General features: G+C 40.8%; 1 protein-coding gene across 9 annotated transcripts in view; it reads right to left on the bottom strand.

The window, feature by feature from the left end:
* PHACTR1 (phosphatase and actin regulator 1) overlaps positions 1-26,013 on the bottom strand; it is a 306,676-nt gene that overhangs the window by 33,352 nt on the left and 247,311 nt on the right. For all 9 annotated transcript variants that reach the window (XM_064664551.1, XM_064664575.1, XM_064664592.1 and 6 more), the window contains 2 exons: positions 19,235-19,443; positions 17,744-17,900 (listed from right to left, as the gene is read on the bottom strand). In XM_064664551.1, the coding sequence (XP_064520621.1) occupies positions 17,744-17,900; positions 19,235-19,443 (366 nt within the window). The remainder of the gene's footprint in view (positions 1-17,743; positions 17,901-19,234; positions 19,444-26,013) is intronic.

Below are 26,013 nucleotides of genomic sequence, written 5' to 3'. Positions count from 1 at the left end.
TAAAGATCCTCTTCTGAGAAATCTGCTGCCACAAACTTAAATGTTACCTATGCTGAGAAGCAATCGCTAGCTCTGGGGAAGGGTTGAGAGTTAAAGCACATAATAGAAGAACTATCTTCCCTATATTTATTTAGCATGAAGATCAAACCTCCTGATGGGTCTTTGTGGACCACAGTGACTACATGGTGCTTATATGGACCATGGTGACTGGTGAAGTGCTGACACTTCTAGCACAGACAGAATACAATCTATTTAATGAAAAGAAAAGCAGTACCTTATTTTCTTATACAGATATATATGCATTAACACAACTGTAGTACTAAAATATCAAGCCAGAGACATTTAAAGCAAATAAACCAACTTTGCTTGGCAGTCCAAATAATCTGTGACCATCGTGGAAAATGTCAATCTAAAATGCAAAAAGTGGTTGGTTTCGGGGAAGGAGACCTGGGCAGGGTGCTTCACCAGCTTGCTTATGTCAATCTCAACACATACATGGCCAGCTTGATAAAGTCTCTTTTGTTGCTACAGACCACTCAAAGAACAGAGAGAGGAATTACCATTGAATGGTTTGGGTTGGAGGGGACCTTAAAAATCATCTGCTTCCAACCACCCTGCCATGGGCAGCAACACCTTTCACTAGACCAGGCTGGTCAAAACCCCATTCAACCTGGCCCTGAACACTTCCAGGGATGGGATATCCACCACTTCTCTGGGCAACCTGTTCCAGTGTCTCACCACCTCCTCAGCAAAGAATTTCTTCCTAATATCTAATCTAAACCCACCTTCTGTCAAGTTTGAAGCCATTCCCCCTTGTCCTGTCACTATTTGCCCTTGTCAAAAGTCCCTCTTCATCTCCCTTGCAGGCCCTCTTAAGGTACTGGAAGGCTGCTACAAGGACTCCCCAGAGCCTTTGCTTCTCCAGTATGAACAATCCCAGCTCTCTCAGCCTGTATTACATATATCCCTTGACCATGTTACTTTGTTATAGACCATTTTACCAGTGCCAGCATGAAGAAAGGCAAACGAACAATACTGCAGAAATAACATTCATCTCCAAATAGGCACTTTACATTGGTAATGTAAAAAAAAAAATCAACTTATCCACTTTCTGAGAAATGAATCAAAAGCTAAAATACTCAGTGACTCGGAACAGCCACAATATAGGAACTCCAAATAAAAGCTTTTATAACAGAAGTTGGCAGTGTTAGCAATTCAAAACCACGACAGTTTGTTTTCTAAGAGAAAAGATGCATAGGGAATAGCATGGTTCCCATACTTTGTCTTGTTACTAAAGTGGAAAATTCCTGGAAGTGAACAAATATGAGAGCTTTAAGAGTGTTTAACTATTTCGTGCCAGAGGGATTTCAGACCCCCCAGACTGTGGGATATCAGATCCCCAGACTTCATGAAAGGCAGGTGATAAATAGCAGTGACTTTCTGCAAAGGGCTGTGCCTAAAATTTTCACTTGAAGATTAAGAATTAGCACTGTCTGAAACATTTGTGACAAGCACTAAAATTGCTGGAAAATTGAGTTCCAGAAGGTCAGAAACTATCTGCAAGGTGAGGTCAAACTTAGTGAGCAGTTTCAGCTGAAAAAACAACTCACTAGACATACTTTACTTAAAAATAAGGATATTTGGAAAGCATTAAAAAATGGATTAGACAATATTTAATTCTGACCTGAAATTCTAGCTTTCAGTGTGTAATAAAAAATTAATGCCTCTACTTGCTATTTTTATTCAGTTTTCCCTACTCCACTTGTTAATTATTTTGTTCCATTTGAGTACCAAATGCAAAAAATCCCTTATTCCACCAACTCCAGTAAACACAACTCCCCTTGCAGTAACTGCCATGGTAATTACCAGCAGAAATTTACTGAGGTGAGTTACAAGGAGAATTCTACCCCAGTGTTGCAAGATTCAGTGCAGATACTTCGCTCATTCCTTGCCATTTAATGGTCACATCTGCATCTGTTATAACTGCTGATCATACCAGGTATTTGTCTTACAATGTTGATTCTTTTGTATGTGCATCACTGACTGCATATTCTTACCTTTATAGAGAATGTCATGTTTCACCACCCTGTCCAGAGATTTGCTCCTCATATAAATTCCCAGCCAGTGTGTATTTAACACCTTCATTGCCAGAGCCTCTATGCATTAACAAAGTTCAGAAATAGTTTTTTTTGAAATCTTAGCATCTCATGGAACATCAATGGAAACATGCTGCACCAGACACAGAAAATACTAAAAGTGTCTAGCTAAAAAAAAAAAAAAAAAATCCCTGGTTAAAATTAAAAAGCCCTTACGCCTCAAGAAACTGCACACTTGTTATTTTGACAAGATATTAGATATGATTTGCTCACAGTTATATCATCACCTTTAGGCTGAAATCTAGTGGCCTAAAAGCACGACAAAATATTTTTTATTCAGGAGAATTCTTGTCCCATCTGCCTTTTCTTCAGTTGAAGATACTGAGATGCATATAATTACCTGTAGGCTAAATTTGGACTATAAAGTGTTAATCTTTTTTTTTTTTCCTTGTTGCTTTGTATATATTTCCACAGCAAAACAAATGGAATGCTACAAAGAGGCTTATCACACCAAATAGGAAATTAGCAGCAGGAATCAATAACCTCCAAGGTAACAAAGATCCTATTTCCAGGCAAATACTCTTAACTTCAAAATAAACAAAACTCTCCTCATGAAACAAAATACTTCCAGGGGGACATACAAACCCTGTGCTATGCTGATCAGGCTGCAGCCTTTCTCTTTGTCTTCTGCACAGTGTGACATCGGCTTTTTACATTTTCTCCCTGAAGTTTTGGGGGCTCAGTTAACCTACTACTGAAGTTCCTCCACTCTTAGTTTTCCGACTATTATTAGGCACCAGGTACCTGCACAAACAAATCCACAGTTCCACCTGACACTTTACCAATGTGAAAACCTGCTTCATTACCACATTCTAGTTGCTGGGGTGAAATCAGTATTCTTTTCATTATATTATTTCTTAACTAGAGGTGATGTTGAACTACATCATCGGGGGAGGGAATGCTTGATGTCATCTTCCATCTTCCTTACAAAAAACAGGAAAGAAAACTCTTCCTGGCCCTGTTGAACTAAAGAATGATTTCTCCTTTACACTTCAGACACTTCACTTCTTAAACATCATTGGAAAGTGTTGTAGATGTCTTCCCTGTGACATTTCACATGAAGGTGCTATCAAAATCCATATTTTTGCAATTGTTTCCCCCCTAAAGAAACACTGCCTTACACTGGTGACTTTTTTTTTGAGCTCCTTACTGGTCTGAATAGTTGATGCAGCTGGCATTCAGACAGAAAGGCTGAAGAGAATTAATATTTAAAATACTTTGCTCTCAAGATGAGCAAAGTATTTTTGTTCATGGCTGCTGACATACCATAGGAGAAGCCTGGATTTCCCTGCAGGGCACTCAAATGCCAAGACTGTGAAATACCTCTGTCCTGGGCATTCAGTGCCCTGATTTTGTGGCATACACTTGCTTTTTGCATATCCAGCTGCAATGATGGCAAGGATACAGGGCTTAGAAAATGGCAGCAAAGAGAATCAGCAGAGTCATCCTGTCAAAAATCCCTTCTAAGCATTTATTGATGATGTACAAAGTGTTCATAAAACTGGGAACTGCACCTACTGCAATGAGAAGCTGCAGATTAGTAGTAAAACAGGCTGGCTAGGATGGCCTGGGCAAACAGACACAGTGCCTGCTCAACTTCATTTCTGGTTTAAAACTAATTTCTCATGTATTCACACTGAGCTGAAGCAAAAGAATACACCCTTTCAGTCCCTCCTAGCCCCCACTGGCCACAGACATGTCGACTTGTGTTTTGCTTTACAGGCATACTGAATTTACATCGGTACCTTATAGTTTATTGGGTGTTAAGCCTACTCTCATGACTGGAAATTATCTGGTGCTAATAACAACTTTGCTCTGCTGAGACCAGCTAATGAACTCCAGCTGCTAAGGAAGGGGGGTGGGGGCAAAATGTCTCACAACTGCTACACTCTGGCAGCTTTTCAAACTCCAATAAGCAGTGTTTTTAGCAAAATGCGCATCAAATACATGCTTCCACCCCATTTTCTTCCTTAGAGCCATCAGAATAATTGCTGTACAATGCACTACTGGAGATCATTGCTGCTGTATAGATACCAGACAGCACCACTGCAAGTTGTCTGGGATGTTTGTGAGAGGACCAAGATCCCAATTCCCCAAACTGAGAAAAAATAATAAATTGCTGTTTCTGGATTCACCCACAGATAGAAAGTTTTGAAGGTAGATCTTAAGGTTCTGCTTCAGATAGCTAGAAAGGGAGAAAAGAGCTATACAAGGGTGCAAGGAAACTGAAAACTCTCAGAAGTGAAACTGGGACTCCGGTTTGTTTTTTGCTAAGGCAGAGGTGGACTGAGGCGATGCAGAGGTGCACGGCTGAGAGAAATGCATGTTGAGGGAAGCTGGGTGTCTGGAGTTGATTTCCATGTGAATGCAGAATGTCTGCGAGATGTTCTTGTTTAGAAACTGAGTCCTGGTAATTTTTTCCATAGAGTACCATAGAAGGAGTTTGGTCTCAAGGGCTAATCCCATATTCTCTTGGGACTGAAGTAAGCTAGAGATTTTTATGGCCTACATGTCATAGACAGGCATTTGTCAAAGCTTGTGACCTGGCTAAATTGTCTGTGCTGGCACAGCCATTGTGCAATAACCCAAAGTAGGAGACATTCGTCAAACATTGCATCAGAATAGCTTTATGAGAATATTCACCTTAGACTGGGGGGAGTGAAGGGAGTTCATGATCTGGGAAATCTGAGACAGAACTTGGCCTCTCTGCAGTGCCAAAGGCACACACACAAAAAAAATCAGTCATACACTTCAAAAAGCTAATACATATTGACTTTGTCAGCTCTTTTGATAATTTGCGCTATCACAGACTGGTGGAGGTTGGCAGGGATCTCTGGAGGTCATCTGGTCCAACCCCCCTGCTCAAGCAGGGCCACCTAGAGCCAAGACCATGTACAAAAGACTTTTTGAATATGTCCAAGGAGAGAAACTCCACAACCTCCCTGGGCAACCTGTGGCAGTGCTTGGTCACCCTCCCAGGGAACAATGTTTCCTGATGTTCAGGAAACATCATGTTTCTGTGTTTCAGTTTGTGCCTGTTGCCTCTGATCCTGAGGAGAGCCTGGCTCTGTCCCTTTTGTACCCTTCCTTCAGGTATTTATGCACATTGATAAGATCCCCTGAGCCTTTTCTTATCTAGGCTCAACAGTCCCAGCTCTGTCAGCCTTTCCCCATAGAAGAGGCCCTTCGTTGGACTTTCTCACATATGCACATATCTCTTTTCTACAGAGTAGCCAGAAGTGGACACAGCACTCCAGATGTGGCCTCACCCATGCCCAGTAGAGGGAAAAGATTACATCCCTTGACCTGCTGGCAATACATTTTCTAATGCAGACCAGGATACCATTAGCCCTGTTTTTTCCCCCACCAGGCCAAGTTGCTGGCTCATGTCCATCAGGACCCCCAGATCCTTTTCTCTCAAGATGCTCTACAGCTGGTTGGCCTCCAGCATACACTGGTTCATGGGGTTGTTCCCTTCTAGGTGCAGGACTTAGCACTTGCCTTTGCTGAACTTCATGAGACTTCTGTTAGCCCATTTTTCCAGCTTGTCAAGGTCCCTCTGGATGGCAGCACAATCTTCTGGTGCATCACCCACTCCTCCCAGCTTGGTGTCATCAGCAAGTTTGCTGAAGATACACTCTGCCCATCACTCAGATGATGTTAAAGAGGAATGGACCCAGTACTGACCCCGTGGGGTACACTGCTAATTACTGGAGTCCAACTAGACTTTGTGCCATTCAACATCAGCCTCTGGGACCAGCCATTCAGAGTTTTCAATCCATTTACCCATCCAGCCCATACTTGGGCAAGTGAGGAATCTTATGGGAGACGACGTTGAAAGGCTCACTGAAGATTACACAGACATTATCTACTGCTCCCCCCTCGTCTACCAGATCAGTCATTTCATTGTAGAAGTTCACACTGATCAAGCATGACTTCCCCTTGTGAATCCATGTTGACTACTACTATGACTTTTTTGTCCTTTACGTACCTAATCCTCTAGAATTAGCTGCTCCATCACCTTCCCAAAGATCAAGGTGAGGTTGGCTGACTTATAATTCCCCGACTCCTCCTTCTTGAACATAGGAGTGACATTTGCTTTCCTCCTTGTCTGGGAGGACTTCTCCCAGTTGCCACAACCAACTAAAGAAATATTAAAGAAAATAAGGATGGCACTGAATTTTTAGTAATGCTGGGTCAAATTCATCCTTTCAGATATACCTTTATGCTGAATAGTGAGGGAGCATTGTTCTCTGGAAGATTTTAACACATGCCCCAGTTGTTAAAACACGACCTGTTTAGTGACAAGTGCACAGAGCCGAGAGTGAGGCAAGGTACAGTGATGGGCAGCTGGGAAAATCAAATCTGAAGCAGTCGAGTGTGCAGCAATCAGGGAAGATGTTGAGACAAGTGAGTTGTCATGCCTGCTATTCCCTCACTGATGCCCTGCATTTCCCCATCACTGTCTTTATATCTGCTCTTTATACTGCTGCACAGTATCTCAAATCAAGGTAGAGTGGAGGGGGGATACTGGCACCACCAAAATACAGGATGAAAAAGGACAGAATAAAGACTCTGAAGAGAAGAATTAGTCAAGACAAGGGCAAATAAAAGTACCTCCCAAAAATGTGTCATATGTGATGGGTTTCAGAGACAAATATCATATCTTTTCACTGCTGTTGAGTCTTTTTTAATCTATCATGTTACATTAGAAACCATGATGGAGCCCTTCGCTGGTATTAAACAGTGCAATGCAAAATCTTGGCAGCTCTTGACTGCAGCAGAGTATTAGATTTTCTTTGCTAGTCTACTCTGAGGGGGAAGATGAAATGGTGGAGTATCACATAGCTCTGTGATGCTTGCAATTGCCCAGGTCTCTCTATCTCATCATTTATGTCTGCCCAAACAAAGGAATGGCGAATGGTCCTGGCCTAACCTGAGGGTGAAGGATACCAGGCATTTACATGCAGCTGGTAACCGGGAAAAAGGAAAGAGTTTCAGGGGATGTTCTACCTCTGGAACATCACCCACTCCTTTTCCTGAAAGGAGTACAGGGAGGTTTTGGGATCAACTGGAGAATCCCATGATAGGGAGATTCAAGAAGGCACCAAACTCCCATCAGAGAAGTTGCTCCCCACTTCAAGAGTGATGTGCAGCTGCAGTGCCTCTGTAAACCTGACTCCAAACAATCCAGTTCCAGTCAGAGGGGCTGCTTGCCCTCTTTCTTTTATAACTGAATCCTGGATTTTATAGCTTCCCCGGGGCAGGGAAGCTGCCCAGAAGAAGCTGCCCCCTTGCAGAGCAGCAGAGGATGCTCTAGAAAAGCCTGGGATCATGGATCAGGTGCTCCAACTTCCCAGCGCAGCCCAATAGGCCAAAGGAGCTTGTTGTCCACGCTGCTTGCCTGCCTAGCTGGAGGTGGGCAAGCTGTTGGGCCATGAAGAGACCTTCATGGCAGATGAGTAGGGACCTTTCCCTGTAACTTCTATGAGGGCCTCCCCAGGATAGCATTTACTGACAGTTTACATACAGCAGCCTTCCAGTACCTTAAGAGAGCCAACAAGAGAGATGGAAAGGGACTTTTGACAAGGGCAAGTAGTGATAGGACAAGGGGGAATGGCTTTAAACTAACAGAAGGTGGGTTTAGATTAGATATTAGGAAGAAATTCTTTACTGAGGAGGTGGTGAGACACTGGAACAGGTTGCCAGTGAGGTGGTGGATATCCCATCCCTGGAAGTGTTCAGGGCCAGGTTAAATGGGGTTTTGAGCAGCCTGGTCTAGTGAAAGGTGTTGCTGCCCATGGCACGGGGGTTGAAACCAGATGATCTTTTAAGGTCCCCTCCAACCCAAATCATTCTATGACAATACAAATCTACGATCTCCCTGCCCACTCCTCCCTGCAGGGCCTGGGTGCAACCAAGCTGCTGTATGCCTTCCCACCAGGTAACTGATGTCCTCGAGCTTGTAGAGGAGAAGAGACCCCAGTCCAGGAACCATTCCTGTTCCCCACTGGAGAAGCAGGCTGGCACCTCTGTAGCCCCAGATGTCTGAGATCAGGGTCTCCTGCTTGCAAGGCTACCTTTTAAATCAAAGCCAGCTGATTGCAGGGAGGCAGGAAGACCATGTCTATCTTGATTACTGCAATAAAGGAAATTGTGAAGACTTTTCCAGCATGCTGAAAAACTCCAATATTCTTTAGCATAAAGCTGATTATAGATGACATTAGAGATGCTTGCTCATTTAGCAAATACAATACATTGAATGCTTGTTTTATTAATTATTCATTAACCAGTAGTGTTGCTGCCTCCTGAATTCAGCGATGTCAGTGAAGAAGCAAGTTACTGAATTTATCTTGGTGCTAATGTGCTTTCCCTGTAGTTTGCTGGTTTGAAAGTTATTTATTATCAGAAAGGTAAGCAATGAATATTACAGGCTGTACACTTGGAAACACATTGATGTGGCCTACCACAGAGGAGAACATGTTCTCTTCACTAAAGTTATTAACACAAATGCTAATTTTACACAGTCAGGTCTGAGGCTAAGGACTTTGGTTAATTCCCACATATGGTCTGTGCAGTGCTTATGAATCTCAGTGCACTGAAACGGGAGCATAATTCCCATCCAGACTTGCCTCTAAAAGACTGGTTGTAATTTTTCTGTATGTATGCAAAAAAAGTCCTTATTCATCTGTAAGTGATCTTTGTGTTAATGCTCTGTCTTACAGAAAATATGCAAAATCCCAACCTTACATAATGGTACCGGGTGTAATGGTAAGTATATTTGTCCAAAAGACATTTAGTCCCATATAAAACAAATCTATAAAACATTAAATCTTATTTGCTATTTTTCAAAAAGTCATCTCTGTTTACTCACATACAATAGCCTGCATGTGAAACTCTTGGGTTTCTGGACATAGACAGATGACCATGCACATAAGTTAGACTTACTTCTCTAGCAGTCCTGTTTCTACTCCCAGTAATAGCCACGGTGCACATATATGAGCACCCATATATTTAAAAGCCGATTGGAGTCAGGATAAAAAATTGTGTTTATGTGTTTGACTGCTTTACAAGGATTGCCTGTATTAAATCTCCTGCACGTGTTGCCAAATAGGCCACAATACACTAAAGGGGCTGGGGGGGGAAGTGCAAACTGTAACTTCTGAGAGAGGTTAAATATTTTGCTTAAAGAGCAATTTCTCCATTTTACAATCATCAGCCTATAAAATGAAATTCATTCCTGCCAGTTTGCTTCTTTTATTTACCTGTACTGATATGTGATTTTTTTCCTTTACAGAAATTACAAAGTCATCCAAGCTAAGCAACTGTTGTGTTTTTGATTAACTCCCCACAATCAGCAGACAGAAAATATGAAGATTTATAGTTAGATTTCTTTCAAGGTGGAAATTTATGAGCTAGTTCTTTATGGAGCTGCCCTAAAATTGTCAGTATTAACCAGCAAGATAAAAAACCAAAACCAACAAACCACCTTCACTTTTAAAGCCAGAATATAATATTTTGAAGTAGCTACTTCCTTGCTTGTGTTTGTTTCACCTGTTTTTATTAATGCCATTCTTTTACTCAAAAGGGAGTACTGCACGGACTCCATGTGGCCTCTTGCTTACTGGAGACATAAGACTATTTCTATTACCAAAATACATTATTTTGCTACTGCCACAAGCTTGCATTATATCATCGTGAATTATTTTGCCGAGGAGAGAAGTGTGGCTTCCTCTTAGATAAAAGCTGACAGTAGTTTGACAACTAAAAGCAACATTGCAATCAATTTAGGGCAGAAAATGAAGGATACCACACCTCACTGAAACTACAAAGGAAATTAAGGTAGACTTAATATATTTATCTCAGCTGTGTTGACAGCCTGAATTAGACCTCAAATGCAGACTGTGTCAGGGGGCTGAAGAGTATAGGAAGCTTGAAGGTGAAATTGTGACCCCATAATATATTCTGCCTTGACTTCTGTACAGAAAGGATGGGAGAAACAGATGCTGCAATGACAGTGTGGCGTGACTTGAACTGATTCCATGAGAGCAGGCAACGGGGAGCAGTGACAGACTCCAGGAATAAGAAATTCCTTTCTGGGCTGGTGACATCTCTTATTGAAATGAACTTCTGACATGGAGAAAACACTTTCTGTTTCATCAGTGGTCACATGGGTGCCTCTGGGGAGACCTTGCCCTCAAATGTTGCTTCCTGCTGCCTGTTGCCTGCCATTAAAATCATCCCCCCCCTCAGCACAACATTCCCCCCCCTTTACAGTAATATAAATGAAATGTCTCTTTACATTTGAAGCTCCACCTTCTAACATGGAGAGACACATCTGCCCAAGCCTCTGTGAGGCTTTGCTTTCATAAATAACAAAACATCTCCTGGTCCTGGTTGAGCAAAGCTGATGGGGGCAGGGTTTCATCCCATTCCAAGGTGGAGCTGCAAAGGTTAAGGAGACTGACCATTCCCCATACGAGAAAGCATGTAGAGGTGATGTGTTTTGCAGTGGCACCGTCACCTCCCCTTTCCCTTGATTGCTCCATTGACCTTTTGCCACAACAAATTACTCAGAGGAAGCAAACTCATGCCGCTAGTTATGAAATGCAAAACAACTATCAACTATCAAAACAATAGTAGTAGCATCATTCATGATGTTAGACATGCCTTTTTCTGTGATGAATGATGATGTTAGCCATGGAAATAAATATAAATTCCTAATATAAAGAGACAAGCGCAAACTGTGCTCAGAAATTAGGATACTTGTCCTACTGAAACACAGAGTTAGATGTCTAAAGAGAGCTCGGTATGTGGGTGTTTTTATTCTAAAGCGCACAAACTTTGCTGTTATGACAGTTGGTCAAGTAGTGGAATTTTCCAAAGTTCATAGACACATATGTATATTTTGAGATCCCCCAAGCTACCTTAAATATGTATATGTGTGCATGTGTCTCTTTCAGTGGCTTGCCTGAGGTTTGGAAAGCTCCTGGAAGATGCCAACTTCTCAGAATACTTTAACTACAAAGCCACTTTTCTTTTCTGCATAATAGAGCTCACCAGGACATAGATCACAGGAAAGAGCCCATCTCCCATCTGTACCCATGTGCAGAACCCAGACTAGTTCTGCTCAGAGTATTTATTCCCAGTGGTTGAGCCCAGATGTGTAGTGATAGCTCAGTTTCAGCTTGTCACCCATAAATAATCACCTGCTTTTTCTGCCTTCCTCCAGATGCTAAGGGCAATTTAGATAGCTCCCTCGGGGTTTCCACAGATGAAGAGCTTCCTCATAAAGCTAAACTAAAAGGGAAAAAATGTGGTTTTCCCTAGGTACCATCACAGTTAAAACCTAGTCTCAGCCCTTTGCAGCTTTTCTCGGTCACCCCCATTCATGTATCTAGTGCTGTCGCATTGTCCCCTCTAATCCAGGATTTAGATGAGCTTGTTTACCACAATCCCATTTTCCGTGTGATTTATTCCCAGCACTCGACATGTGAGGAGGCAAGTGGCACACACGTACATGTGCGTGCTGCCGTCAGGGATGAGCTCTTGCTTTAGGCACTTGCTTTTCTCTCATTAGTGGAAGCTAACAATAAGTGTGAGAATTGCAGACGTCAAACGTAATTAGGAAGAAATTATTTCACGTTACCCAACAAAATGAGGTCTATGAATAAAGCCTAATCCTGCTGTCTGCCCATTCTTTTTATCCCTAAATGACTCGGAGATGGGGAGGGCACAAAATGCCCTCCACAGCACCAGATAGGGAACAGCCACGAGGAGATTCAGCCACACTCAACGGGGGCCATCATGCTGCCATCCTCTGGCTGAATAAACCCTCCCCTTAAGAGAACTGAAACACTGTTTAAATAATTAACCATTTCAAAAAGCTTAATCTCTTCACAGCCTAAATTTTAGTAAATAAAAATGATCACTTTGGACTATTCAGAACTTCGGACTTCAGAACTGCTGTGCATCCCAACAACTGTGCAAGCCTCTGAGACTGACCCTTTCTCAGCACTGGTAATATCTGTCACCTTCTTGGTGATGCTCAAGGTGCAATCCTTTTCCCAAACTGTCCTATTTTTCTGCTCTTCTTTTTTATTCTTTCTAGTACCTGATCTGAACAAGTCCAAAAACCTTTTAGGCAGCCTCATGACATTTAAAAAAAAAAAAAAAGGTGCTTGTGGGAATTCACCAAGTTCATTTCATTACAGGATTTCTGTTTCTAAGCAGCTTTTTTTTCAGTACAGCTGAATATTGATCAGGGAATGCATAGAGCAGATTACTTTTCTGAACAAGGTAGTAGGTGACCATCATCTGTCAAACCTGCCACTCCATAAAGTTTTATGACTTCTCATGCTACATTTCTCAGTCACAGACATCTTGGTACTATTTCCAAAGCATCAATGGGACTATAAACACATCCAGCAGGTGTGCATGTCCATATCTCAAGTGTGCTTATTTACAGCCATATGCACATACACAGTGTCTCTGTGATCTATTGTCTCATGATACTTGCAATACATTATTTATATTGCTTCAGATCAATATTTTCCACTTGCTAGTGCGAGGAGAGCACTCTGTATTGTAGTGAATAAATCTAGGGCTATACAAAAACCAATGCAGATCTCTACTGTAGATCTGACAGAGGAGCTTGCCACTGATTCACTGCTTTAAGGCAAGCAGAACATTTAAAGCCAGCGGAATATATATAGTGACACACTCACAGGATTCAGTTGATAACAGAAAAAGCACCCCTCAAAGTCACAAGGGTGGCAATAGGTAGTTTGTTACTTTCTTCCTTATTTGTTTCTCATTTTATATTTAGTTAACGTGCAGAGGGCTGCTCCCGGATCTCATGTCTCTTTGCTTTCACACTGGGCATGGCCTTGGGTTAAACATGATCCCTACAACTAACAGCTTTTGGCAGCAGCACAGCACAAACTCTTACTGGCTTGCAAAATCTTACTGGGCTGCCTGTGGCACCTGCCAGTGAAGGGTAGCAGTCCTTGACAAGCACTGCTTGCCTGTGGACAGCTTTTATGTGCCTCCTCTGACTCCTGACCTACAGTCAGCGTGCCCTCTGCCCCAAGGTGGGTAGGAGTATGCTAATGAGACAGACATGATGCTGACCAGTAATAATACTGTACATACCAAGAAGTTTCCTTAACACTGTTTATTAGCAATATGATCATAACCACTGGATTATCAGATTTTTTTGCATTATTATCCTATTCCAGCAGGTAGGAAAAGACAGGATGGAAACAATTCATGGAAAACAAAGACACTGTCATGTGTTCTTGAAAAGCAGGGGACCAAAATCTCAGCTTTAATACTCCTGTATCTAATTCCTAATGAGCATCTTCACAAGAGTTGGGGGGTTAAAAGACACAAAAAGACTTGAGTGCTTTAGAAAGCCTCTCTTGTAGGATACATGGCATATCAGCCATAGTCTAAAGACATGTTATCTCAGGGTATGGGAGAGACTTTGTGAAAGACACACAAAGAAATCAGGTCTTTCGAATTTAAGGGAGTGCAAAGTCCTCAGCAAAGTCTGGTGTTTTTCTAAAGAGCTCTTGTGCTTACTAAATAATATGTTGATTGAAAGTCTGTGTGGTCTCTTTTGACCACCACTGTGATTCCTGGGTGAAACAGAAATGCCAGGACTGGCACTGAAGCACCTGTCTCAGTACCAGGGACAGTCCTGCAGTCTCTGGGAGACATGTGGCTCTGCTGTACATCAGCCATCAATGCAGGCCCTCCTCCTCACTGGGGGTTCCTGGCAGGCAATGCCTTTATCATCACCCTGGGAGAACCTCCAAGTGTCACAGTCATAGCCCAGATATGCCCCATTCCTCTCACACTGATAGCCACTGAAAGCTAAACGCAGGTCCTGCTGGCCCCTGCATAACCAGGGGACCCGTGCTTCCCAGCAAGTCCCTCACAGCCAGAGAGACTGGCAGAAGGGGTATAACTGTCTTTTCCCTCTGCCTTCCAGACCCCTGTTAACTTCCATACCTCTGTTTTTCTCCTTTCTGTCTTACAGTCACATATACACACTTCTTGAGCAGCTGTGAAGCTGTGCAGGCACCAGAGGGATAAAATGGAGGAGGAGTTTGGGAGAAGCTGAACAGGCAAAAAAACCCCAACCCAACCAACCAAAAAGCCAAACCACCCCTGAAAAAATCCCCAAACCCGATACTCACTTAAAGATTTATTTAGCACAGAAGGTTTGCATTTCAAAGTAGAAGTTAATGGAGCTGTAAAGGTTTTTAGCAGACAAGAACATGACCTCCAGCATCCATTTCATATCCCCAAGTCACATGTGGCTATGAGCTGGAAGTTCTGCATCTTAATTCACTATTTTTGCTCCTTGCTTCATAGTGCATATCACATTTTGGAGTAATCTGTTACAGTTTGTTTAGAGGAGGAGGCCTTCTAATTAGTTGCTGTAACTAGTTGCCATAATTACTGTTAAAGACTGCTCATGGTGCAGTGGCCCATTCATGTGGCTGGAATTCATATCATGTTGGATCTCCTGCCTTTGCTAGGACATATTTTCCCACCTTGGTCAAGAAGCTCCATTTTTGCTTGGGTCTACATGTGCTGAGCCATGATATAGGATACAAACCAGCAAAGGTTTGTGAACATATGAAGTGTTTCTATGATAGACACAAAGACTTTATCTCATGGTTAAGCTAACCTTTAGGTGTGTAATGGGCCAGATCCTGCTATAGGATACAGTCCCTGCAGCCTCACCTTACAGCTGGTCTGGTGTAAGTCAAGGCACCATGCTCCCAGCATGGGAAACAGGCAACACAGTGAAATCTGCTCTGGAGTCTCTCTTCCAGTTGGTGGATACAATAATAGAGTCATAACAATTTCCTGGGACTAACAGGAGGTTCAGAGGTTCCAAGCTACCTTTAAACAGGATCTGAACAGACCGTTCTCTGCCAAACTGATTCCCAGTGAGACTCTAATAAGGCTGGAGGAACTACACTTGGGGTGATTTTGGTCCCACACAGTATGTCAATGGCCAATCTCAATATGCTTGGCTATAAGCATCTTTAAAAATTACATCCTCTTTATAGTACTAAATTCTGATCTGCCAAATGTGGCAGCCAATGAGCTCTTCCAAACTAAATACTGTGAGGATTATGCATAAATACTGAAGTATCCTAATCAGCCTCTTGGTGAAAATTAATTGATCCATTACAGACAATAACTATATGCTGAAGTTTTTATTCTGCATTTTTTACTTCTGTAAGTAGCATATGTGATTTGATTGGCTGGCTATTTTAAACTCTAGGGAACTATTGGTGGAACAGTACAAATCCCTCTGAAATCCAAAATTGCCAGCTGCAATTATAGTCTGCATCTAGCATCTTCTCTAAGGACTATAAATGCTTCATTACTTTAATTTTGCTTGGCATTTGCATCACTGTGTGAGCATCACTGTGTGACAATTACCAAGCAACAGCAAAGGACGGATTCAGTAATGAAGTCTGGACAGTAAAGAAATACTGTTCAAAATGAAAAATTCAATTTTAATGTAATATTCAACTGTGCACATGGATACATTACATTTAGATACAAAGCAGTGGTTAAGACAGGCACCTCCCTTTTTGCTGCTGAAATGCCCATGGCTTTTTGCATATTAGAGATGAACAGAATTGTTCTGTCCTCATACTTCATTGTTTTCAACTGCTCAAAAGGATGAGATGCTAAGTTGTAAATACTAGTAATTAAAAGGTCAATTAAATGGCAACTGTACCATTCCAGTTAAGGCTTGTGAAATTCTACTAGTTTCAGTGATTTTACACTTAGAAAAAGTGGGAATGAAACAGTTTCATTCAGCTCAGCTGTTTTTTTAACTCATATATACTCAATTTTAATTATTTGAACTATTTGTGATTGCCCCTAAGTCCTAGGGGCAATATTAGAAGGCAAGATCAAGCATTACAGCTCAGACTGAATTAGCAGAGCTGCAATTGGGGAAACAAACAACATTATGAGAATGTGGGTCTTAGGCAGGAAGGGGTTTGGGTATTGCCAAAATTAGCTTCCCTCGTTAAAAAGGCGTATGCTGAAGAAACATTCTTAACTGGGGAAAAAGCAGGTTTTGGAGAGGTGAGAAATAAAATACTTAAAATGAAAAAGACCTGGGGCACAGTAAGTTGTGCAGAATCAATACTTGTAAATGACACTACTTTCCTTCATCAGCCAGAGCTGGAAAATTTTGGAGAGACCTAGGTAATTTAGGCAAATGGGCAACACAGTGGAAATGCTGTCCAATGTCATTGCAAGGTCAAGCAGTGCGATACGCTAAGAGATAAATATTTCAACTCTTCGCATGCTTCAAAAGGGTTCAAAATGAATCATATATACACTGAGACACTGTTGTCCTGCGCTGTTCTTTGGGATCCAGAGTTTCACGTGCAGCTACAGTCTAACAAGGTAGTAGGCTGAATAAAGACTGAACCAAAAAATCACACTACCAGCAACAGTGTAGTACCATCTAACATATTTTGGGCATGATTGCTGAGACCCCTCAACAAGAATACTGAAAAATTAGACAGGTCTTGGAGTAGGCTAAGCATGATCCAGCACAAAGACTTTCAAAGAGAGATTGGAAAGATGTGGTAACTTTTTTTCCAAATAGGTGATAAATGAAAAAGAGTAAAGCCATGGAAAAAAGTAAATAAAATGCTGAAAGTGGTATTTACCAGGAGCTCCTATTCATCCTGTCTCCACAGCATGGTAGCAGTGTTCCCTACTTATCCACCCTAAAAATTAAAAAACCAAAACCTACAAGAAAATTCCCAAAAGCTGGCTAGTCGTGTCCTTGTGGTTTTCTTAGAGTCACACTCAAGGGTCACTAACAGCATTCCCCAGCTCCACATACCACCAAGCTTACAGCTTAACAGTGTTAAAATTGATTACAGAAATCATGGCTAGAGCATAGGAGGTTCTTAGACATTTCTATCTGACCTCAATTTACTAATTTTTTTCAGAAATCTTCCACATTTAATGGCCACCCCTCTATATGCCATGCAATATGGAAAACCATTACAGCTGGTGAATAACACTGCTATGAAGAATAAGAAAGTGTCTAGACAGGGTAAATCTGTCCAACCTGACCCAACAAGGCAAGTACTAAAGGACTTAAGTATTTTGGACCAGGAAAAGTCTCAGCTACTCATGGAGATGCAGTCAGAAGTGAAAGTTATACCTCCGCCCATTGGCCAAACTAATAGCTTATAAAATGGCACCTGCAGCAACAGTCCAAAATGTTATCAAAGCTGAATATTTCCCAGTGATGCACCAAAAAGGACCAAATCCACACAGCTCATATTGATACTTAACATAATCAAAGTTCTCATAGCATATGCCAGGAAAATGAACTAGGGAGTTATAAGGGAAGTTTTATTGGAGCAGAAATCATGTCTACAGCCTTTTTTTTCCTCCTCATGGCTTTTCCTCTTGAATATTGTGACAGATCACAAATGTTTAAAGACTAAGGATAAAAACTGCATCCCACCACATATTTCCAAAAGCAAGAGTTAAGAAAAATGTTTGCCTCTTACCTTGTTAACTTTGTCCCAATCTGCTGCCTAAGTTCGAGCCTCTCTTCATCAGTCTGCATGGGAAGGATGTTCTTTTCCTCCAGCTCTCGCTTAGAAGGCCTGTTGCTTAGTTTGATAGCTAAAGAGTCCTTCCTGCAGATTTTCCTTGCCAGGGAGCCTGTGGGAGAGATGAGAGGCTCTGCCAAAAGAGGTGTCATCATTTCATTACAGCATGCATCTGGCAAAGAAGTACTAGCCAAGAGAGGATACAAGGCTCTCATTTACACTGGGATGGACTATGGGAAAAGAGATGTCATTAACTTCATCTGCTCAATTAACCTCAGTTCATATCATAATAAGGAAAAGCTGAAATTGGTAGGTATACATGAAAAAGAAATTAATATATTGCTCCATAGAGGGAAGTGGAGAAGAAGTATTGCTTCTGTAGCTTTCTCTAGCACAGTTTCTGAACCACATAATGTAATGAATAATTTGACCTCAGGTTCTGGGCAGGCATCAGAGTTACAGCATGTTAGAAGAGAGAGGTATCTGAGTGCCTCCTGCAATATAATATCAAAACTTCTAAGCTAGCACTAGAAGAAACCAAAAGTCAATCAGAAGCAGCACAGAACTTCATGTACATTAACTGACACCGCTTCCCAGACAGTGACAAAGACACTGTGAAAACAAGTGGCGTTTCCTGGCTCAAGCTTGCTTTCCGAGGCTTGTGTCCAAAGCAGTTTGAGCAAGGAAGACAGACACAAACAGACAGAGAGAGACAAACCCATGAGAGGTTTTGGCCTTTGGCAGGAGAGTGTGAGATAGTGCAGTTCTGCTCTGTTTTTAGGTTTAGGAGCAAACACTGCTTAATTTCACTTACAGGGTAAGGGAGGGTCCTGAGAAGATGAAATATGCCTGTATTAGAATCTTTGTGTGTTTTAAAAAGGGTGTTGTTTGATTGTACTGCTTCCAGTTTTCAGAAAAAAAGAAATCCAAGGGCCTGAAACTTCAGGTCAATGTGTAGGATGACAAATAGTTATTGTATGCAAAGTACAATATGGGAGAGTCCTGTGATGCCACACTGAGTCAGGAGGTGGGGTTTCTTAGAGAGGTCAGGAAGGGGCCACAGGTCCCTTCCCAGACTGTAATTGTGATATGGCTATCAATTAACCTCTTCTGTTTGAGCCCAATCCTCTGATTGTGACCCCTTTCAAAGTACGTGCACACTTGGGAAAGTGAATCCAAAATTTCTATGTGAACTAATATAAGCCAATACCAGTCATTTGAATTTAGTCTGAGAGCTACCCAGACAGGGATTCATGTGGATTAGGGAAATCACTATAAATTCATACTCCTTGTTATTTTGGATTACATCTCCACATAGTCAAGCCCTGAGAGATGCAAAAGCCACAGTCAAGAAAGAGAGTACACAGGCCTTTTGTTTCCCTTGTGCATTGTAAGTTCAGGCTGAAAATTAAATAAGTGAGAAAGGAAAGATGGAATGAATCTTACTTGTAAATAATGAGTTGTCCTCCTCTTCATCTTCCTCTTCCTCCTCCTCCTGTCTTGGATAGAGGCAAGAAGAATCTTCATAGTCAGTTTCATGAGGCACATTTTCTTTATTGTCATCGCATTCGATCACAACAGTTGGCACTTGTCTCATGTCTGGAAGGCCCCCAGGTCCTGTTTTTGTAACACTGTCACCTGTGTGTAAACCAGAGCTGTTGGGAAAGAAAAACAAATAAATAAACTAAAGGAAACAGCTCAATGAAAGACAGTTACTTCTCTCCCTGTATTTAGGAAAGTAGTGGTCTTTCATCCCTTTTTGAGAAGAAACAAGAACAGAAAGATCTTCAAGACCAGCAAGACATCTAATGGGTTTAAACTGAGTACACCTTAGATTTAGGGTACGGCACTTATTAGGGAGAGGTAGGACAGCATGCAGGCAGAAATACTTGCAGCCAGGATGAAGTATTAAAGATCTGTAACAAATACTTCATGACCAGCTACTCAGGGTGGTAAGCTTGCCTTCAACTCAGTGTCTGTGTGACTTCTTCACTGGTGTGCAGGCAGTAAGGAGACAGTGTCTCACCTGAATGCAAAAGGTGGAATAAGACTGGGAAGAAGGAAACATACACACTGTAGGGGATAATTGTAGAAAGGCAGAGGGAAAACATGATGGAAAACAGAGGAAAAACTCCTCAGGCAAGATGATGTTGGCTTGAGGGGAAAGCAAGGGCACAATTCTCTGAAGTGCAGGGGGCTGAGCATTTGGAACTGGGCTTGGAGAAAAGAGAGTCTGGGAGCAGGTGAGAGTAACCAGGGAAATAGCTAAAACCTGGGAGGTTTGTTTGCTAATGGCACACATATATTGGGGGCTCTGCCATGATGATATCCCTTTTCCTGCCTGGGCTCCTTATCCAACCAGGTGCTGAAGAGCAATAAGAATAGGAGCTAACATATTTTTTTGTCACAGTGTGATAGATTATTTTCTGCAGTTCACTAAATTAAGGCTTGTGTTCAGTACTGTTACCACCTACTCTGTTTATGTGTTGATTTCAAAGCCCTTTACCTAGGAACATATCAATACAAATAGGGAAACAGGAACATGAGGAGGTGAAGACCAAAGTCAAACAAAAGGTGAAAGGAAAAGTCAGAGACAGAACCCTGTTTCCCAGCCAATTTTTATCTAAATAGCTCATGTTGCTTTTCCAATGTGAAATCACAATGAGAGACTGGCAGGCAAAAATTATGGCATCTTAGGTTTATTTGTGAGACAGCAGAAACCATCCTCTCAATTTCCAGCTGAGGCAACAGCTATATGAAAAACGGGGAACATTTGCCTGTTGGACATCCTCTATATGTCAAACTCCCATTTTACTTTCCAGAAGAACATAGGTGTGAAAGCAGATGTGCTGGCCAAGTTGACCTGGAGGCATACAAATTTGGGTCTCTCCTTAACGAGTACCGAGTAGCCTCAATTCCCTTGAACATTTTAGCCTGCTCTGAATACCAGAGCCATTCTGCATCTTGAAATGATTTAAATTATTTTCTACTGAGTCAAGTGAAACATTTTGCTTTTTTCCAGCCCTAAAGTTAACATGGACTCTTAAATGGCTGCCAGATAAAATCACAGAAAGACTTCTAAAAATGTAGATCTCGGGATATAATGCTAGTCCACAATATGATTAGGGATTAAGGGGAAGAAAAAGCTTTGGATCCTATGAGCAAACCATTCCATGCTGTTATTATCATATTCAGCTTCAAAGAAATAATTTTGTTAATTCCAGCATTTACTATTACAGACTAACCAACAATACGATGCAGAGCTTTACTGGATGTCTTTAAGAGAAAATCCATTTTCTTAGTGATAGTCCACGTTTTGTATCACAAAGTAAGAGAGATTCATGAATAACTGGCTTGTGAATTTTTGTATTAAACTTCAATGACTTTGACCCAAAAGTCTGATGTAGTTTTAAAATTCATCAGCTGAATTCTCATAAATGACACATCAACACACTAGAATATTTAAAAACTTTCAGCTAACTTTTAATTTATTGAAAAACTTTAAGAATTTTAATCTTATGAACTTCATTAAATCCGTTTTCCCTGTAACCTAATTTTTGAATAAGTCTTTTTATGAGGAAAGGCAGGAAATCAAATTTCAGAAAGAAATTATAATACTGTTGAATTCCATTAACATTGTTAAAAAACCCCCAAAACCCCACTTCCAACAGTGAACACATAACCACTGGATTATCAAGTTAATTCTAAAACAGTACATACACAGAGAGTAAGTACAAGTTCACTAAGCCCTTTCTGGAAGTACAAATGAAAGGAGCAAAAAGTAGTCAGCATCCAGGACAACTTGGTTCTTTTCTGTTCTGTGTAGGATGGATGTAGGTTACAGATGCTTCCTTATGGGTGAGTACATAGGGTAACAGATATCAGTGATTCATCAGTTTAGGTTATCAAGCAAGTATCAGATGGCAACAAGAGTTACAAGTTACCACAGAGGATCTTTATTTGAACTAGTGATCTAGAAATAGACAGCTTCCCATCTCATTGTCATTTTTCTGAATCATCCACTTTCTTGATAATACTACTTTCTATTTTAAGCCCCTCATTTTTCCTGGTGTTTTGTGTTGTTCTTGATTAAAATCAGCCTTTTCCACGGCATTTTGGCTAAGTCAGCTGTCTAAGCAAAGCACTTATGAAATACATGCAGTACTGCAGTATACTTAAGAAAGACAAATCAAGGTCAGTGGATATGTCCATTGTGTATAAATTCCTCTGGATCATTAGCAAAGCTCTCACATAGTTAGGTAGTCTACACAACAAAATTTTTCAGCATTATTCACCAAAAAACACACTATTGTTTGAAACAGCTCTTTTTAAATCAGTTTTGTGTTTTGCAACAAAATTAGAGAACAAAGCTACAGTGAAGCAAGAACTTGTTTCAAGACGATAAATGCATCTTAACACATGGATTTGAATAATTCATAGCTCACTAGTACAAGCACTTGCAATTATTGCTGCATCATCTTTACATGATCAAAACAGCAAAAAAGTTACATCACTATAGCTTGCAACATTTCTTATGGGAAAATATTTTAATGAAAAGTCTCATTTGAAGCTTATGAGGGACTCATGGTACAGAAAAAATCAAAAAGAAAAAAAGTGAAATCCCTCCTGTAAAATCTAGTGGAAAAAACCCCCATGCTTCTCATCTGTTATCCCAAGCCCTTTGATTTTGGAATAAAGGGTTACATTCTTATCAGCATGTTTTCAGATCCACAGTACACTTTTCTGTACTTACCAGTTAAAACAAAAATCTGAAAAAACTTTAAACCACTGTATATATGTTTCTACTACAGGCATGTGTGTCAGAGACAGAGAGAGAAGGCAGAGTTATAAATATTAAGTGTTTCTATCCTTAGGCAATGCTGAAGTTTAGACAAGAGGTAATTCTCTTGACAAGTTTTATGGAAGATAAATGCTTTCTGACTCAAATACGTTTTATAATATTTACAAGACACTGACAGTAATGTCTAATGCATTTCATTTCGTAAATCTACAGTCTGAAGCTGGGCTGGGTGTCCCAGAGGAACTGGTCTCACACACTGTCTTTTTCACTGCTCTGCCACATAGGCAATTCTAGCCCGGAGTGAGATATTGCCACTTAACAGTTCTTTAGTACCTATGTTGAACAAATAAGAGGCCTTGATTCAGCTGCTCCTGTACGTGAGCCCACAGAGTAATTGAAATTAATTGCCACCTTTCCAGACAGACTGAGAACTATAAGGGCAAGGCAGAAAATAAGGCTACTTCAGATCAAGGAAATGCCTCGCTAAGTCAAAATTAAAGACACGTTCCAGCGGCACCAGAGAGTTGCTAAAGCTTCCTTTGCCGCTGTTTGTGACTCACAGCTTTGGGGCACAGTCTTTCTTCTCAAGTTCGTTTCAGTCAGGAGGATATTTTGGTGTCAGGGCTTATCAGATTTTCACCAACTCTTAAAATGCATTCTGAAATGGTAAAAAACAGTGCCCAAATCTAGATTTTACTAATGCTTGACATGTACCCTTTGGGCTGAAGGGAAAAGTCGTTTGCAGTAGGGCACAAATTGGCAACAGAGGTTGCAGAAAAAAGGTTATGTGGAAATTACACATTTTTCTGCTTCAACTTAATCTATAATAAAACCGGTAATTTATCAGGGAAAATAGAGACAAACTGGTAGCACAAATGACATGTCATAATAGTCATACTATGACAAGGGACAGATTGCCCTTCTGAGAATAGATTATGAATAGACATTATGAGTCCCACAAAATGTTTGCAATCAAAAGTGTTAAGTGTGCAAATGAACTTAATGTTCTATAATGTCTGTAATAAAACTGAATAAAAAAAATTCCAGGAATTAACTGCCATTTTAAGTCATAAGAGCAACTGGGACTTGAATAGCTATTACATGCTTTTAATGTACCTCAAGACATTAACTTATTAATATGCACTAGATCTAGGTGAGGCAGTAACCTGCAATCACTCCTGCAGAGGGGAAAATAGAGGTAGAGAGGCTCAGTGGTTTTCTCAAGGTCAAAGACAACAAAATAACTTCTGGCTTCCAGACCCTTACTGAGGGAGAGCTCATTTTTCTCTGGCAAGCTTGTGGCTCATTGGCAAAGTAGTGATTTCAACTATCAGTGTTAGACTATCTGAATTATAGAGACCTTATCTGTGTAAGGAAAAAATCCAGATTGCTAGAGGAAGGGGATATTTCAGCCTTTCATTCTTTGTTCCTGTCCACACTTACAGATCTGGTGGAGAGAAGAGTTGTGAGGTCTAATAAAAGTTTACTGGGCAAAATGTGGATTTGACACAAACTGGTTATGGATTCAGTGTGTATCAATGGAGCTTAAATGGCCTTGAAGAGCTTTCACTGCAGCAGGACCAAAGAAACTAGACACAAGGAAGAAAAGGAAAAATTCCTGAAGGAAAAGAAAAAATTTAAAGCAGAAACCTGTACTTGTCTAGATAATCCTTCCTTATTAAAAAAAAAACCACTAGTCTAAATAATCCCCCAAATTACGAGCTTTGGCAGCATGGCAATTATTCTGTAAAATTGTAGGATTCTTTTGAGATAATGTCTGAGATTAGCAAAAAAAAAAAAAAATAGCTGCTAATGAACCTTAGCATTCCCCAGAAGGTGCCTCAGAGACTTGACAGGCTCTCTTATCTCCTCAAGATTATTGACCCAACAGCAGTGACCCAGTACATTGTTATCTTGGAAGCAACTGTAAAGTTCATACAGGAAACTAGGGTGTCATTGCATATCCTATGCATGCAACAGATGTTAGCACACTCCCAAATTTTAAACAGAGGGAAGTAGATCTAGGATCTTTGCAGTTTTAACAGGTCCTCAAGAGTTCTGGGCTGAAGTGTACAATGATAAATATTGCAGTGTAATTTCTCTTGGGTTTAATGCAGATTTTGTACAATTAAGGGAAAATAACTACTGTAAAAATAGTGGAAAACATTGGCATTTGGTACAAATAATCCCCTCCCAAGTTAAATAAATATATTTTAAAAATCTGCACAAATATTGCAGAAAATGTAGCAAATTTACCTAGATCACAATGTGTCTTGAAAAAGCAATTTAAGAATTTAACAGCAAGTGTTAGCTCCACAGACATGTATATTGTTTGAAATACTTTTACCTCTAAGTACTATAAAAAGAACAATTGGTCTTGCAGAGGAAACGGTCATCCCCTATTTTCTCCCTTTTGAATGCAGAAGTTATTGATTTGTTTTGACAAGGAGCACAACTGAAGTACTCAATAAATTAATCCATGATTGAAATAACAGTTCATCAACACAAAAAGGCTATGAAAAATCAACTGCCTGCAATACCATGAACTAGGATTCCTATTAATTTTAAATATGAAATATCAGTGCCATAACCCTTTTCTTATTTTCTTCTGCAATGGAAGGCAATTGCTTCACATTGGGAAATGAATCCTACCTTATTCAGTTTTTAACAAGCAGCAGAGCTTCAGCTTCAAATTAATAGTTATGTACAAACAGCATCACCTTCTTTAAATCAGTTAAATGTATTTTTAGACATAAGCATGATGGATGACTAGAAATTGGAGCATTCATTGCTGAGGGGCAACAGATGCCACAATGAAGTCATACTCTGAGAGATGTCCCTGAGCTCAGGATAACAAAGTGCCTTCTGTGCACAGTGTGAGCCAGACAGTAAGATATCCAACCTAAATGGGGGATGGCCTGGGCAGCGTAGCCCCAAAGGAGCCTTTGGGATACAACAGCTACCCCTCTGTGCCTGGTGCATTGAGCTTTGGGGAGATGCAGATGCACCTGATTAGCCACGCTGGCAATGCGAGAGGTAAATGGGTAGTCACTGGGTATGGTGTGGAGAGGCAATGTGGATGCTCTTTCTAACTCTACCTCTACAGTTCTTTTACTGATGGGAATAGGAATCTCCTTTATAGTCCCAGCAGTTTTTCCCCAGCTGGGAATTCCCCCATGCTGTAGAAACTAAACCTGCACCCCTTACCTCATGATGTAATCACTATTCCAGTACTGAAATAAGATGGCAGTGTGGGACAGGCTCTGGTCTCCTGACAGCTTTTCAGGCAGTAAGGAAAATTTGCCCTCAATAATCCAATTATTTTAAACTATGCAATATAATGAAGGTAACATTATCACAAAGAGGTATTGGGGTAAATAATTAAGCATTTTGCCTTTTAGACCAAATATTTTATCTTCCTGTG

This window comes from Pseudopipra pipra, chromosome 1 (assembly GCF_036250125.1).
Source record: "Pseudopipra pipra isolate bDixPip1 chromosome 1, bDixPip1.hap1, whole genome shotgun sequence".
Taxonomy (NCBI): domain Eukaryota; kingdom Metazoa; phylum Chordata; class Aves; order Passeriformes; family Pipridae; genus Pseudopipra; species Pseudopipra pipra.
This window is presented reverse-complemented; position numbering and strand designations above follow the sequence as displayed.